We start from the raw sequence: 16,829 nt of genomic DNA, 5'->3' as shown, positions 1-16,829 counted from the left end.
TTTACGCCTGTTGCACCCATCAGTTACAGATGCCTGCTCCCTCTCTGTCTCACCTCTTTTCTTTCTCTTTCCTCTCCTCTGGGCAAGATGGCTGCCTCCGCCACTCTCCGCTAACCTCTCCGGCGACCCCGCCATGTATGCCCACCATACCATCATTATCCGGTCTACCACCACAATTCTCATCTTTCCAGGATGTTTTCTCCAAACAAGCAGCAGACGAATTACCTCTACATCGGATTTTTGACTGTGCTATCAATCTGAAGCCCAATACAGAGCCTCCCAAGTGAAGGGTATACCCCATCTCAGTAGCAGAGTCTAAGGCTATGTCAGCCTACATCCAAGAGAAGCTGCAAAAAGGGTTCATCAGACCCTCTAAATCCCCAGCTGGTGTGGGGTTTTTCTTTGTGGGGAAAAAGGATGGCTCCCTTCGTCCTTGTATTGATTACAGAGGCCTCAATGAGATTACCATCAAGGATCATTATCCTCTGTCACTAATATCGGAACTGTTCGACAGACTTCAGGGGGCTAAAATCTTCTCCAAATTGGACCTCAAAGGGGCCTACAACTTGGTCCGAATTTGTCATGGGGATGAGTGGAAAACAGCCTTTAACACCCGTGATGGACACTTAGAATACCTAGTCATGCCTTTTGCCTTGTGCAATGCACCAGCGGTGTTTCACAATATGATGAATGCAATTCTGCAGGATCTCCTGTACCAGTGTGTGGTGGTGTATTTAGATGACATCCTGATCTTCTCACAGGATCTACAGACACACCAGGAGGATGTGAAGAAAGTACTGCGGAGATTGCAAGAGAACCATTGTACTCTAAGCTTGAGAAATGTGTTTTTCATCTAGAATCTGTACCCTTCCTGGGCTACATCGTCTCTAAGAAGGGCTTTCAAATGGATCCCCAAAAGATAAAAAGTATCCAAGAATGGCCACAACCCATGAGGTTGAAGGCATTACGTCGCTTCCTTGGCTTCACGAACTACTACCGTTCGTTTATCAAGTGCTACTCCACCTTGACGGTTCCACTCACATCCATGACTAAAAAGGGGGCTAATCCTTCTAAATGGTCTCCTGAGGCTGTGGTGGCTTTTCAAACCCTCAAAGAAGCTTTCCAAATAAACCTTGCCTTCGCCATCCTGACCTCATTGCCCATTCATTGTAGAGGTCGACGCCTCGGCATAGGGGCGGTATTAAGCCAATACAGTGACTCCAATATTCTCCATCCTTGATCATTCTTCCCAAGATGCTTTTTGCCTGCTGACAAAACCTATGGAATTGGAGACAAAGAATTACTCGCTATTAAATTGGCCTTTGAAGAGTGGCGCCCATGGCTAGAAGGTGCTCAACATCAAATCCTAGTATATACTGATCATAAAAACTTGGAGTATCTTCTACAAGCACAACGATTTAACCACCGACAGGCCCAGTGGTCACTGCTCTTCAACAGATTTGATTTCCTGCTCAAATACCGTCCTGCAGAAAAAAATGTCTGGGCAGATGCCCTTTCACGCTCATTTTCTCCAGATGACGTACCCAATGAACCTTGCCACATTATCAGCCCTGAGAAACTGACTTTGGCAAACACACACCCAGTTCCTGCCGGTAAAACAGTTGTGGCTCGGAGTATGAGGAAAAAGCTATTAAAATGGGCACATGATTCCCGTCTGGCTGGCCATCCTGGGCAAAGTCGTACACTAGCCATGCTCCAATGCTTCTATTGGAGGCCTACAATGAAGGAAGATGTACAAGCCAATGTATCTTCCTGTGCGGCCTGTGCAAGACAGAAACCCTCTGCAGGATGCCCCTGGGGTCTCCTACAACCTCTGCCGGTTCCTGAGGAGCCCTGGACACACATTGCGACCGACTTCATAGTGGATCTACCATCCTCCGGAGGAAACAATACAATTTGGGTGACTGTCAATCGCTTTTCAAAAATGGCACATTTCGTGGCATTGCCAGGTTTACCATCTGCTGCTGAACTAGCAAAGCTATTTGTCAAACACATTTTTCTCCTCCATGGGATGCCCAAGTACATCTTATCTGACAGGGGTGTACATTTTACCGCTAAATTCTGGAGAGTGCTTTGCAAAACGTTTGACATTTCACTGGATCTAACGTCTGCCTATCATCCACAGTCCAATGGGCAGACTGAAAGGATGAACAGGACACTTAAACAGTTTTTGCGATCTTATGTGAACAGAAGACAAAGCGACTGGGCAGAATTACTACCTTGGGCAGAGTTTGCCTTAAACTCACATCCAGCCTTTTCAAGTCTTATATGGTCGGCAACCACTACCTCCTCTACCATTACCACTGACTGTGGCTTCACCTGCAGCTCAATCCATGGCAGCAGAATTACAACAGCTCTGGAGACAAACTAAGGAACTGCTACTCAAGGCAGGCCAAAGAGCCAAGAGAACTTATGATGCCCATCATAGAAAGACACCTCAGTTTCAACCAGGAGACAAGATCTGGCTGAGCACAAGATTTCTTCACTTTAAGCTACCTTTGGCACGCTTTGCACCACGCTACATCGGACCCTTTGCCATTCTCCGACAACTGGGAAATTTGACGTACAGGCTAAAACAACCTCCATCCATGAAGATACACAACAACTTTCATGTGGCTCTGCTAAAACCGCTTATCTTCTCTGAGTTCTCTAACAAGCCTCCAGAACCTGTGACTCCGGATGCTGAGGAGAACATTGAATACAAGGTTGATGTCATCTTAGATGTTCACAAGAGAGGCAAGACTTGGGAGTATCTTATCTCTTGGGAGGGATAGGGTCCTTAGGATAATTTATGGGAACCACTTGTCAACATCGACAAAGACATGATTCGTCAGTTCCACCAGACGCATCCTCAGAAACCCAAACCCCCTGGAAGGAGCCCTTAGAAGGGGGGTACTGTTGCACCCATCAGTCGCAGACGGCTGCGCCCTCTCTGTCTCACCTCTTTTCTTTCTCTTTCCTCTCTTCTGGGCAAGATGGCTGCCTCCGCTTCTCTCCACCGACCTCTCCGGCGTCCCTGGACCAGCATGGGCGATTGCATTCGCCATTCTTACACTGAGGTCACTTAGGGCATGTGCGCGTGCGCACTGCCTTCTCTTTTGAATACATCATGGCAGTAACCTCGGGGGCGTCCCCACTGCATGACGTCACTACCTCCGGGTACTTAGCCTCCAATCTCCAGTCCAGCTATGAGTTAGCAAGGATTCAACTCCAGCTAATTTCGACTCCCTTCAGAGACCCGCTCTGAGTTCTCGCTCCTACAAACCCTCTGGGGTTATGCTGGCTACACTAGGGCGTTCTAGGTATCCGCACCTCGGGGGCCTTATTCACTCCTATCTACCCTTCGGGGTTACGCTGTTCCAGCAAGGATGCTCAAGGCACCTACTCCTCGGGGGTCTTGCTTCGCTCCTATCTACTCTCCAGGTTTCCCAGCTCATCAGGATCCTAGGTACCCGCTCCCCGGGGCCTTTCACTCGCCTGTCTTCCTCCTGGGTTAACCTGCATCTACGGAGTATATCTTGGCCCCGACGCTCCAGGCCTTGCATCATCTCTACCTCCGATCTGTGGAGGCCTTCTCTCCTGCAGCTACCAGCCTTCGTGAGTACCTTCTCTCTTCAGTCTGTCTGCCTTGTCTCACCACAGTGTTGCGACCGTCGCTGCCCGATGTCTCCACTCTGTCCACCTTACCGCATTGGCGACTCCCTCTGGGGTTGATGGAAGGCTGGCAGCCGCGGTGTCTTCTGGCCGTCCTCGTCCGGCGTCCCTGGACCGGCCCAACACTGCAATCCGTCATGTTGACCTGATGCCTAGGGGCGCGCGCGCAGCGTGGCCCCGCCTCAAGTACCAGAAGTGGCGCGAACCTCAGGGGCATCCCCCTGAGATAACTTCATCCACTTCAGATATTTAAAGGTCTCTGAATTGCTAACAACTCAAGTTAGCAAGGAATGGATAAAGATTCATTCTATCTATGCTACTCTGCCTCCTCGGACTTACCAGGGGTACCCGCTCCTCGGAGGCCTCGTTCTCTCTTACTTTGTAGGTTGCAGTCCGAAACCGGTACTCGCTCCTTGAGGGCCTCGTTCCCGGACTTCTTCGGAATTCACTTCTGCCTGGAAGCCATCACTGCCTACTACATCTGTGAGTTACCATCGCTCTCTCAGAACTTTCCCTGGAACCAGGTACTCGCTCCTCGAGGGCCTATTTCATTCCAGCTCCTGGGCTTCTATGAGACATTGTGTGAGTGTTACCATCAGGTTCTGTCCATGAACTCTGCATACCCTGCCTACTCACTATATTTCAGTTTCTCTACAGCTCAGCCCCCAGGGATCACTGTTCCAGTATCTGAGGGACTACGGCCCAGCCAGGCATTCCAGCTCACTACTGCCACCTCTGGTGGTTCAGTATACTGTCTAATAAAAGAACTAGTGTGTGTCTGTCTCCTAACTCTGAGCCTGACCGGTGGTCCCTCTCGGGATCTTCCCCCAGGGGCATGGTCATCTGCTACCAGTCCAAGGATCCACCCACAACTCTCCTAAATAATAACACACAGAATAGATTCTCAGCGTACTCAGCTCTACTATCACTGACTACGTCATCTGTGACTGGGTTCTCGGCCTTCCCCGCTTTGCAGACCACTACCGGACCCTTCACTTCCAGCTTCTGGTGAGACCTTCTCTGCACTTGATACAACTCAGTGCCTGGGCTGAACTTAATCATCAGAGACCTACTCCACTGGCTGAGGAACTCAGCCCGCTCCACGGGCATTGCCAACTGCTGTATAATAAAGCTTCTATTCTCTCTGTGGTCATTACTGAAGAGTCAGTCTATTGCTGTATTTTCCCCACGGGGCCCTTCCCCATGGGAGGAGTCATCAATACAGCAACCAAGGGTCCACAAACATGTCAAACTCACAACAATGCCCTTCCTAGGACTCACTGGGTGCTTTTGTAACACATTCATAGAAGAGATTGAATGGAACTAGCAAAACTGAAAGTGGACAAACTATGGAAACTGTCCCCCTCCAAAAAAATGCCAGGCCTAGTAACCATCTTGGCCCCCACTTACCCCATCTGTGGGGATCCTGAGGGGCAGGATGCTTATTCACCTCCTGCCCCTGGATTGTCCACTTTCAAATGGCACCTGTCAGCCCTGGGGAAACATCAGGTTAGGCCTAAGGAGGCCCTGGGGGTGGGGGAAACATGGTGTTGTTGCCTGGCCCAATGCCAGGTTTCATCGCTGGGGCCCGGCCAGTCATGTCAAATGATTGATTTTTTTGATTGGGTGACAAAGATTTTAGATCAAGGACATTAACTTGATAGATTTCAACAAAGCTATTCATATAGTCCCACATAGGAGACATGTGAATAAATCTAGCAGCCAAGGGGTGGATCCTAAGGTGAAGGACTGAATTGAATGAAAGACAACAGAGGGTGATAGCAAATGGAATTCATTCTGCGGAGAGAGTAGTGATTAATGGAGTGTCTCAGGGAATGGTCTTGTGGCTGGTTCTGTTTTAATAAATTTTTCATGGGAAGGATTAGAAGGAAATGCCCTTTTGCAAATTACACTAAATTATGCAACAAAATGGACACACCCGCAGAAGTAACAAAAATGAGAAGCAATCTAAGAAGCCTTGAGGAGTGCGCAGATGCTTGGCAGTTAAATACAAAAAAATGTGCCAAATTATGCTTTTGGAATGGGTTAAAGCTGATGTGAAATGACCAAGAGGGAGATCTGGGACTGATAGTGTCTGATGATGTGAAGCCAGAAGAATGCTGGGATACACTGGAAAAGGCATAGCCAACAGAAAAAAGGAAGTGATCTTACCACTAGGGATGTGAATCGGGCTTCGGACGATTGAAAATATTGGATGATATTTTCAAAATCGTCAGAAATCAGGGGCTCCCCCAAAACGATAGGAAAAACCCACGATATTGATCGTGGGGTTTCTCTTATCGTTTTGGGGGAGGGCAGGAAAAATGGCACACAAAAATAACCCCTAAACCCACCACGACCCTTTAAAACTAATCCCTTAGCTTCCCCCACCCTCCCGACCCCCCCCCCAAAAAAAAAAAACCTTTTACAGGTACCTGGTGGTCCAGTGGGGGTCCCTGGAGCAATCTCCCACTCCCGGGCCGTCGGATGCCACTAATCAAAATAGCACCGATGGCCCTTTGCCCTTAACATGTGACAGGGTATCCGTGCCATTGGCCGGACCCTGTCACATGGTAGGAGCACTGGATGGCCCGCGCCATTTTTAAAGATGGTGAAAATTTCTGACCTGGTTGTGTGCATAAAAGTATGCACAAAATCAATTTAGCATGTACAGCATTTCTACGCACACTGCAAAGAGGCATTCTGGGGAGGGGGACAGAACATACGTACATAGTTCTGATTTTCAAAAGTATGCATGCAAATGTAGCAGCAGATATAACTTTGTGCATGTATGTCAGCATCAGTTATGCACACATCTGCAAATTTTCAGAAGATTTAAATACATAAATCCACTTTAAAAATTTTGATTACAGGGTGCAGGTAAAAGGTACCCACAGACTTTAGCCTGCGTGGGTTGTTTTAAAATTGCCTTCTCTAAGTCTGGTCTACTTTTACTATTTAAGGACAAAACATATATAAACATACATAGTTACGAGGGTGTGATTAAAAAATAAAAGAAATCACTCTATCCAATTCAACGTTTTCTGAATTATTCATGTTCAGACAATCTGTTTGCTTGAAGTGACCTAGCAGAAGACTCCCTTTAGAATTTATGGCAGTCATTTTGCCTGTGTTAAAAAAAAAAAAAAATCCCCTCCTGAGCTAAGGAAGGCAGTTCAAGCAAATAATGGATTAGTTTCTATAATTAATCAACACATCTGATTCAGTTACATCAATTGGAACACTTCCAGCTGAATGTGAGAAATGATTAATGAAGTGATTAGAACTGCCAGTAAGCAGAATATTCTGTATTATGACCACTTCATGTAAACTATCTTTTCCTTAAAATGTATTTCAGCTGTTTCCTTTCTAAGCTCAACAAATCTCCTCCTCCATCTTGATAAGAAACAAGCTGTCTGCCAGTGTACAATAAGTCCATTGCGGAGGTAGTTTTGTAACTCCCCGCACTAGTGTAAAATCTAGGGGGTGCTTTTTATTTGTAGATTCCACACCAGTTTTCAAAGGGAAAATACATGTGTACGTTCCCTTTGTAAATTATCCACCGAAACTAGTCGCACACATGCACACTCGCTAACGCTGTGCATAGATTTTTGGGGAAAATTATGTAAACACTTTTGAAAATGCTAAAGTAAGCATGAAAGTACAAAACCCGCCCACAAGAACACCGAGGATAAAAATAGATGCATAGGGGCCCTGTGCCCTACATATAGGGCAGGCATATTTTGTAAGAGCCAATTCCTCAAGGAAAGCACCATTTTACCCACAGAAATGCCTTTGAAACTACCCTGCCTATACTTTTCTTCATTTTCAGTTTAAGCTGATTTGTACTGGAAACAAATCCTGGGTTTTACAAAAATTATCAAGTTTTTAATGATTTTCACTCAGGGATGGTAACTTATAAACAGGCACGTGGCCACACATGTGCGCACATTCGTCCGCCCCTGCCCAGAGACATGGTCATTTTCTAACATAACATGTATATGCATGCACGTCATAAAATATCTTGGACACGCATACATGTGCCTCAATTTTAAGTGGTTGAGAGCATGTGCGCACAAATCCCGCTTCTACCTGCTGGTTTTCCCAGTTCGTTCCCAGTTCGCCCAGTTAAGGGCTAGGACTTGCAAACCCCCCCCCTTAGTTTAATAGCCTCTCTTCTCCCCTGTTAGCCGCAACCCTTAAAACCTCGCTAATCTGTCAATAGGAGAAGTAAAGATACATGGCAGGGGACACTGGCACGCATCAGTGTTCGTACATATGTATGGGCAAATTTCAGGTTTGAATCCCAGAACGCCCATGGCCTGCCCAGACCATGCACCCACCCCACCCCTATCTGGAAACGTTTTCTTTGTGCACACAGTGGAATGTACATGCACATCCCCTTATAAAATATGCTTGGTGTGCGCAAGCTCAACTTGTGCACGTAACTCCTGATTTTGGTTTGCGCCGGGCTTTTAAAATTCAACTTACATTGTGAAATGTTCAACAAGCCTAATTTTCTTTTGGTCTTGCAAAAATCATAGCTGGAGCCAGCTTTTTCTCCACTCCCCTGGTACTGAATTGCCTGCCTGGTACAATCCCCATGCCACTGGCACAGGAGATAATGAGCAACGCTTCATAGTTCCGTCCACTAAAGTAAACGATGATATTTATGAGAAAAATTGTGCAGTTTTTTGCACTGATTTTTTTTTTTTCTGTTTTTGTTATTGTTTCAATAAACACTTTTACATTCCTGGGAAAAATAAAACTGAACAAAAATAGAAAATGAAAAGACTTGTAAACGGCATAATCTGGTCTGCTCTTAATCTCCTTTACGTTAGGGAACAGTCCTGTTCGAAAGAGCCCCTCACACACCGGTCACCTTCAGCAGGCTTTTTAAAATTATTAATTTAGTGGTAGGCCTGGAACTAATTAGAATTTATTTTGAGAAATATGAAGCCTAAAATTCAGCACTACATTTTAAGGATGGTTGGTTTGCTAAGATCCAGTACAATAATATTCTCTTACAATAATATTCACTCTCATACTGCGTGATTTTAAAGCATTTTACGAACCGCACCAGAGGCAGATCAGTCAATTAAATCTGTCTGAACTTATTTGCAATTGTATGTTTCCTCATACGCTTCTGTTTATTTTGATGATTTTACATACACAGCGTATCATCAGGAATTACTTTTGTTATAAGTACATTTTCACAGAGAAAAGGTCTTAGTAAAAAAGAAAAAAAATATTTTCATGATAGACTTGACGAATAAAAGTGATGGTAATGGGATAAAATGTCTTTTATGGGAGGTGTGCTGGCAGTTTTCTCCTGCTTCTTTGGGCTTATTTCTGAATGGGAAGTGGTCCTCACTGAGCTATGGTGCCATGAGCCTTCATTCACATCTACTGGGGGGGGGGTTTCCCCTCTTTTATTTCCCCTGCCAGTTCACACTGCAGTGACAGTCCTCAGCTGGAGGTCTCGCCCCTTGGTCTCCTTCCCTAAATTCAGCCACTAGGTGTCACCATTGAATGATGACTGGGACTTCCTACCCCCCCACAAGCACCAGAGGATGTAAACATGTTCTCCGCAGCATCCTTATCCTCAGCTGATCTAGGGAATGGAATACCTAAACTCAGAATCAACCCTAGCCCGTTGCATAGCAATGCACACTGCATTACCAGTGAGCCAGCTGCAAACTCCACTATGAATATACGTAGTGTACATTAAGTTCAATTTGCCATACCAATGTCACTTCCCCATAGCACAAACAAGTTGCAGTGTACACATACACACACCCCAAGGCACTAATAAAATTAATTGACATTAAAGATAATTTAAACATCCAACATGGTAACATAGTAAATGACAGCAGATAAAGACCAAAAATGGCTCTTCGAGCCTGCCCAGTTGAGACTTGTGGACTTCTGGTCGATGAATGTATACATTCCCAAGTGCAATCCAACACCAACTCCCCCCTTGCCCAAGTCTTCCAACCAACCCATCAGCCCTCTTCTTATATCTGTCTCAAGTATGCCCAAAATCTGTTACGGTGATGGCCTATCCCAATGCTTTTTTTGATCCCCGATGCAATCATAGCACTGCTGTTTAGGATTGCAACTGCCAGTCTATTGTTGCATCTGTCGCTGTTCGACACCCTCACTCTGCCCTCTTTACCTCTATGGCGACTCCCTCTGGGTCTGATGGACAGCTGGCTGCCGCGGCGTCTCCATGCCATCTCCCTCCGGCATCCCCAGACCAGCTCGACGTTGCAGATCCGCCATGTTGCCTGATAACCTAGGGCTTGCGAGCACGCGCTCTGATTGAAGTACCAGCAATGGCGCAAACCTCAGGGGCGTCCCCCTGAGATGACATCATCCACTTCCAATATTTAAAGGTCTCTAATTCACTATCTAACTGAGTTAGCAAGGAGAGGATTCGGATACGGATTCTGCTACGTTTCCTCCAAGCTACTCTGCCTCCTCGGACTTACCAGAGGTACCCGCTTCTTGGGGGCCTCACTCTTTTCTTTACTTTCAGATTACAGATAGGAACCAGTACTCGCTCCTCGAGGGCCCATGTTCCTGGACATTCTGAAGATTCTCTACTGCCTGGAAGCTATCACTGCTACAAACAATTGTGAGTTACCATCGCGCTCTTAGAGCTTTCCCTGGAACCAGGTACTTGCTCCTCGAGGGCCTAAACCTTTCCAGCTCCTGAGCTTCCTTGAGACCTTATGTGAGTTTTGTCATCTAGTTCTGTTCATGAACCTTGTCTACTCTACCTACTGAATTTCTACAGTTTCTCAACAGCTCAGCCATCCTGGATCGCGGTTCCAGTGCCTGAGGGACTACAGCCCTGCCGGACATATCAGCTCACTACTGCCACCTCTAGTGGTTTCCAAAACCTGTTTAATAAAAGAACTATGTGTGTCTGTCTCCATACTCAAGCCTAGCCGGTGATCCCTCTCGGGATATCCTCCCGGGGGCGTGGTCAACTGCCCCAGCCCAGGGATTCATCACTACTATCTCAGATTCTTAACACCACACTGTCAAATTTCTGCACCTCAAATACATGGTTGCATGTTTTTGCATTGAAAAGTAACTACCAAGCATTCATGTACATCTCATGATTTTTTTAAATCACTTTTCACTCTATCTAGTACCTCAGAGGGTATATACTCTGTTGTAGATCTTAGTGTCATCTGCAAAAAGGCAAATATTTTTTCTAACTCCTCCACAATGTCACTCACAAAGATATTGTACAGGGATTGGTCCCAGGACCAATCCCTGAAGCATTCAACTAATCGCCTTTCTCTTCTTAGAGTGAATTTGATTCACTACATCCTGTGCACCTTGTGATCTAATTGTCTGGTTAGCCAATCAATAAAAATTAATTGGATTCATTTGACATGGTAAAACCATGTTGCCCAAAATCCTGCAGCCCAATAGCTTGTAGGGGTTAGTGTGAGGGATCATATTACCCTGGTATTAGCAGATTTGCACTGGCTGTTTGTGCTCTGGCAGTGTTGGTTTTTAAGATTGTCCATGGGTCTGGTCCTAAGCATTTTAAATCATTACTACAGGAATATTTTCTCTCTTGTCAGCTGCAGTGAGAAGACACTGCTTTGCATCCTTTCTGAAAGCAATTCAATTTTATGGAGTAATGGGACTGCTCCTTGTCAGTGGCATACCCTATTTTATAGAATTCACTGTCATTAGATCTCCATCAAGAGGATTATTTGTGTTTTAGAAGGAAAGTAAATTTCTTTTTCCAGCAGACCTTTGATTAAATAAGAGGGGCTATCAATGTTTTTATTTGATTAATTTTGTTTCATCTGTGTGTCATTTGTTCATTACAGGATACATTTTAAAAGGGCCACATATGGGCCCATATCTCACCATTTTGCTACAGAGAGAGAGAGAGACAGAGAAAGAGAGAATTTTTATAAGGCTCAGTCTGATACTCTATATATGGACCATTGTAAGGGGGCACTTTGATTCGGGTTGAGTTTTCGGGAGGTGGGTTGGGGTTAGGGAGTGGTGTTACAGATACATTTAGAGGTATCCATTGCAAAATTGACATCATTAAATAATTTTAGACCGTATAAGTGATGAAAAGGAGTTGATTTGTACAATGCAGCTAACCTAAACCCCCCTAGCTAACCTGCTTCCCTTTTCTCCTATCCTCCCCGACCCCTAAAACCCCTCGAACTAACCGGGTTATTTTGTGTTTCCAGACTTGCCTGCTCTGCCACGCAGCAGAAGGTTGCGCATGCTGATCCGATCCCGGCGCGCGCCTTAGCAGGACAGTGCCTAATTAATCGCACTCTCCTGGCCTAGCCCCGGCCCACCCCTTTTTGTTTAGCTGCTTCTTCGACGCGTACCAGGAGATACACGCGTGGCCGTGGGCCTTTAAAAAGCCCCATGGTTTTTACGTGCACCGGCCTTTTAAAATTTGCCCAACTGGTTTTATCCCCTGATGCAGGCAGTTTTCCTAAACCTGGCTATGTTGGGTGTTTGTTAGTATGTCTTATTTGTCTTTCTTCATTATTAATGATCTATTATTTATTTAATTCTATATCAAAATCATCTTTGATTATAAGTGATGGCTTAGCAATCTGGCACATTCATTCATTCATTTTTCATTTAAATTATTCCATTCATTTTTTTTTCCCTTCACAGTTCCTGTTTTCTCATTTTTGTCAACCACTCATATTACTGTTTTCACTCTCGAATGGTTAGCTAGCCTCGCTTCTGTTTCTTTTTTTCTGAAATTCAAGTAAACTATATCCTCTGCATATTCTCAATTTAATTTCTAGTCACCCAATTTTTAAAAATCAATTGCTTCTAAGGATCCTGTAACCCACTGGCTTGTAACTACTTCACTATCCTTTCCTTCAGTAAAGACTTCTTTAATTTTCCCACCACCAAGGTCAGACTAACTGGTTTGTAGCTTCAAATCCTCCCTCTGTTACCATTTTTATGAAGAGTGACCATATCTGTCCTCCTCCCATCATTAACATTTCAGTCCAAAGTAATTAGTTAAAGAAATATCAAGTACACTGTTAAATTAGAATAATGTATTATAAATGGCAAAAATGTATAATTTAAATTTGGTGGATGCTCAAATGTTAAAGCTAACAAAATTCTTTTTACAGTTTACACTTTTCAAGTGAAAGCAACCTGCACTACCTTTCTTTATTTTATTTTTTGAAAAGTATATTTTTAGAGTCTTGTAAGGTTAAAAAAATATATAGAACTCTCCCATATTTCCATTAATTAAATGTAATAAGTGTGGGGTTTAGCTTTGCCTGAGCTGGAATGTTGTCACGACTTCAACTCTAGAAGACATTTCATGCAGTTTTTTGTGTAGTTTTTTTTTTTTTTTTAGAAACATGACGGCAGAAAAAGACTGTACGGCCCATCCAGTCTGCCTAATCTAGTCAATTAATTTAGCATTATAATTCTCATCACTTTTGTAGAGAATCTGTTTATTTATCCCATGTTTTTTTGAATTCAGATAGTTTTTGTCTCCACCACTGAGACTGTTCCACACATCCCTATGACCCTGTCTGTAAAGAAATATTTCCTAAGATTACTCCTGAATCTTCCCCCTTTCAACATCTCATGACCCCTCATTCTAGAGCCTCCTTTTCATTGAAAAAGGCTGACCTCCTGTACATGGAAACCTTTGAGATATTTGTAATACAAATGTTCCTTTCTTAAAAACCAACATATTTTTACTTAGAAGAAATTCTGAGTCATGCAAAACATTTTTAGTTTTTACAAAAATTTATGGTCAACCAAAAACTATTGTAAAATGAAAATATGCCATACAACAAAGACAATACAATATTAGCTAAGACACAACTAGTCAAAGTGAAGCTGTGAGCAGACGTAAAGCCTAGTTTAGTACCTTTGTTTCTTAAGTCAATAAATCTGTGTCAGTAATATACTGAACATATTCAAAATGTTGTATTAATTTTATTTCACTGCTTTGAAACAGAAAAGCCATGTGCATTGCTGTGCTCTCCTGTGGGAAAAGACCAACCAGTTCTTCTAGCAGAAAAAGTGATGGATGGAACATCTTGTGGAGTACATGGATTAGATATCTGCACAAATGGTAGATGCCAGGTATAAACAAATTACATTTTCCAAAATAAGAATGTAAAATATATGAAGTGTATAACAATAAATTTTGTTTAGGAAGGAATGATGTCAAATTAAAGATTAATTGCAGAGGAATACTTATGGACATTTGTACATGCTTCAGTATAAGCATTTAGAATTCCTGTGTTTGTTTTGTGGAATGTGCCAGTGCTGTGAGATGCGAAATGCTAAATCATCCTTATTGCACAACTCAGATTTTCATCTGTTGTCAATGTTAACAAACTGCTTTTTCAAATTTCATTATTAATTTTGTCCTCAATTTCCAATTTCTGCTGCAATACACTTTGTGTGGTTTTCTGTAATAAGTAGTGTTAAAGCCATAACATCTAAATGATATTGTCCCACATAGAAGACTCGTAAATAATCTGAGCAAGCTGATGGTATGCCCCAAGGTAGTGGACTTCATAAGAAACTGGTTAGCTGATAGACAAAGGGCCTCATTTTCCAACGCTAGCACACGATTGCGCTAGCAGTGCAGGCTTGCGTTATCAGTGCAAGCGTGTGCTAGCGATATGGGGGCAGAGTCGGTCCCGGAAGAGGAGGAGTCAGGGCATCACCGGGGCCGACTCTGCAAAGAAGGCGCGGACAGCAAAAAGGTATGGAGCCTTTTCGCGTCCTATTTCGCGCCCAATAGCGCCACCTTTCATGGTGGCGCTATTGGGTGCGAAACCGGCAGTGCAGGACCGCCCCCCAGTTTCAACCACCCGCCCCCCATTAGCGCAATATTCTAAAGTATCGCAGGCCTGTAATACTTTAGAAAATGAGGCCCAAAGAGTGCTGATAAATGTAATTCACTCTGAGAAAGAAGGGTTATTACATGATAGGTGCAAAAGCCAGGCGGTGCAATGGCTGCTGCCAGGCCCAGAACCTAAGGGATGCTCCAAGCCCCCACTGGATCGCCAGTGACTCCATTTCAAGGAAGAGGGAGTTTGGGGGTGGAGGTCTTCTATGCCACCAGGGTTGAATATTTGAGTTGGGGGGGGGGGCCCTACTGGACCACTAGTGATGTTATTTTGATTAGAGGGGTGTTCGAGGGGGGGGATACCAACCTCCCAGCCAATAGAGACTGGATATTTTTATGAAAGGGGAGAGATTGTGGTCAGGGGATGAGGCTTGTGCCATGATAAAATGTAATCTTTTAAAATTTTACACAACGAGCCACCTCCAGGGGGTAGCTGGGATAGGATGGGACAGGGGTTTGAAACTATTCTTTGTCCCACATAGAAGCTCATATTCAGGATCATTGGCCCTTTTAAGTGATGGTGACTCTACAGTGCCGAAGCTGCCATAGCTGTTGGAGCTTGCGTCAGCCTTGAGCTCGGGATACTAAAGGTTTGGCAATTCAGTTACGCAGACGATGGGACGGAGCGCAACCGGGAACTCTCCAGCGTGGGACAAGGAGAAAGTGTGCCCTTGCAGTGAGGACAGTCCAAGTCTGGGAGTCAGGAGCATGGATCGTAGACGTGGAGCTTGGAACGTAGACGTGGAGCTTGGAACATAGACGTGGAGCTTGGGACGATGATAGGAAATAGAGAGGGATGAGCAAGATCCTCAGGCGCCCTGCACATCACGTGGGGCTGGTCGCTGACTGCACTGTCCCCTTCGCGCCCTACACATTCAGACAGCTGGTTGCAGACCACGAGGAAGAGCGGGCAAGCTCAGGAAGTCTCTTAGCGCAGGAAGCAATAACCCCTTGGATCTTCTGGAGTCAGGACTTGGAACTTGGAAGATAAAACTTGGAACTTGGAAGATCAGATAAAAGCAGGGACTCTCCGGTGGCACGGGTCCTACAGAACCTGGAGCATTAGGACCTGATACATTATGGAACTTGGGACATCAGGACATCATGGAACATCAGGGAGATCAAGGAGATACAGGAAATCCATGGACGAAGATTAGGATGCCTGGTTAGGTACTGGAGACGAGAAGTCCTTGAGAGGACTAGCTCCTTGCCAAAGCAAGTTGGAACTGACAGTGAAGCCCTTTTATAGGACTAGAAGTCAGCAACTCCCTGGGAGGAGTTCAGGAGGAGCCAGAGGGACAACTCCCTGCTGGCCCTTTAAATACCGAGAGAAGCCGTGGCCATGCCCCCTAGGCAGAGGAGACAGAACCCTGGACAGCAGCCATGCTTGCCGCTGAGGAGAGGAGATGGAGCAGGCCTCAGGGCAGGCCTGACGAGGGAGCGGGTGCATCCAAGCCGCAAGAAGGACTCCTGGAGTGGCTCCTCAGCCGCAGGAAAGTCCGTGGATGCGGCCTTCACGCCGCGGGAGCAAGGTTCCAGGGCAACCTCTGGGGTGAAAGCAAGGCCGGGGCTTCTGCGGCCTCCGGGCTGCGGAATGGCTGCAGCTCCATGCCACAGGAAAGGCCCATGCTTCGCGGCCTTTGGGCCGAAGGTAAGAGCCTGCTCGAGGCCCTGCCATGAGCAGGATCACAACAATAGAACGTTCTTTGGGGGCGTTTGTATCACAGGTTGAGGTATTTTCCGGCAAGGGAAAATACCACTGGATTCACAAGGCTAGAGGTTCTTTTACCATGGCTTTGTGACTCACGCAGCATTTTCCCTAAAAAAATAAAATAAAATACTGTGGCGTAGTGAATGACCCCCTTAGTGCTGAAATTCAGTACTAAGCACCTAACTATTTATTTATTTAAGCATTTTATATACCGTCATTCCAAAAGAAGATCACTAAACAATTTTTTCCTTCTAACTCAGCACTCATAGCCACCCATTTTTAGGACTCCTAGTGAATCTGGGAGCTTAAATTTAGGAAGTTAGCCCTAGTCAATTTTCTAAAGGGCCAATTTAGGTTCCTAATCCTAAAAGGGGTGAAGTGGAGGAGTAGCCTAGTGGTTAACGCAGCACACTATGATTCAGGAGACTACAGTTCATGTCCCACTGTCACTCCTTGTGACCTTAGGTGAGTTACTTTACCCTCCATTGCCTCAGGTACAAACTTAGATTAGAAGCCCTCTGAGGAAGT

General features: G+C 45.0%; 1 protein-coding gene across 1 annotated transcript in view; it reads left to right on the top strand.

Moving 5' to 3' along the window:
• The window catches only part of ADAMTS19 (ADAM metallopeptidase with thrombospondin type 1 motif 19), a 465,279-nt gene that overhangs the window by 321,297 nt on the left and 127,153 nt on the right, over window positions 1-16,829 (top strand). The window contains exon 14 of the mRNA XM_029619011.1: window positions 13,685-13,812. Within this exon, the coding sequence (XP_029474871.1) occupies window positions 13,685-13,812 (128 nt within the window). The remainder of the gene's footprint in view (window positions 1-13,684; window positions 13,813-16,829) is intronic.

This window comes from Rhinatrema bivittatum, chromosome 1, assembly GCF_901001135.1.
Source record: "Rhinatrema bivittatum chromosome 1, aRhiBiv1.1, whole genome shotgun sequence".
In the NCBI taxonomy this organism is placed as follows: domain Eukaryota; kingdom Metazoa; phylum Chordata; class Amphibia; order Gymnophiona; family Rhinatrematidae; genus Rhinatrema; species Rhinatrema bivittatum.
Note: the sequence above shows the minus strand (reverse complement) of the source record. Positions and strands in the feature narration are given on the sequence as shown.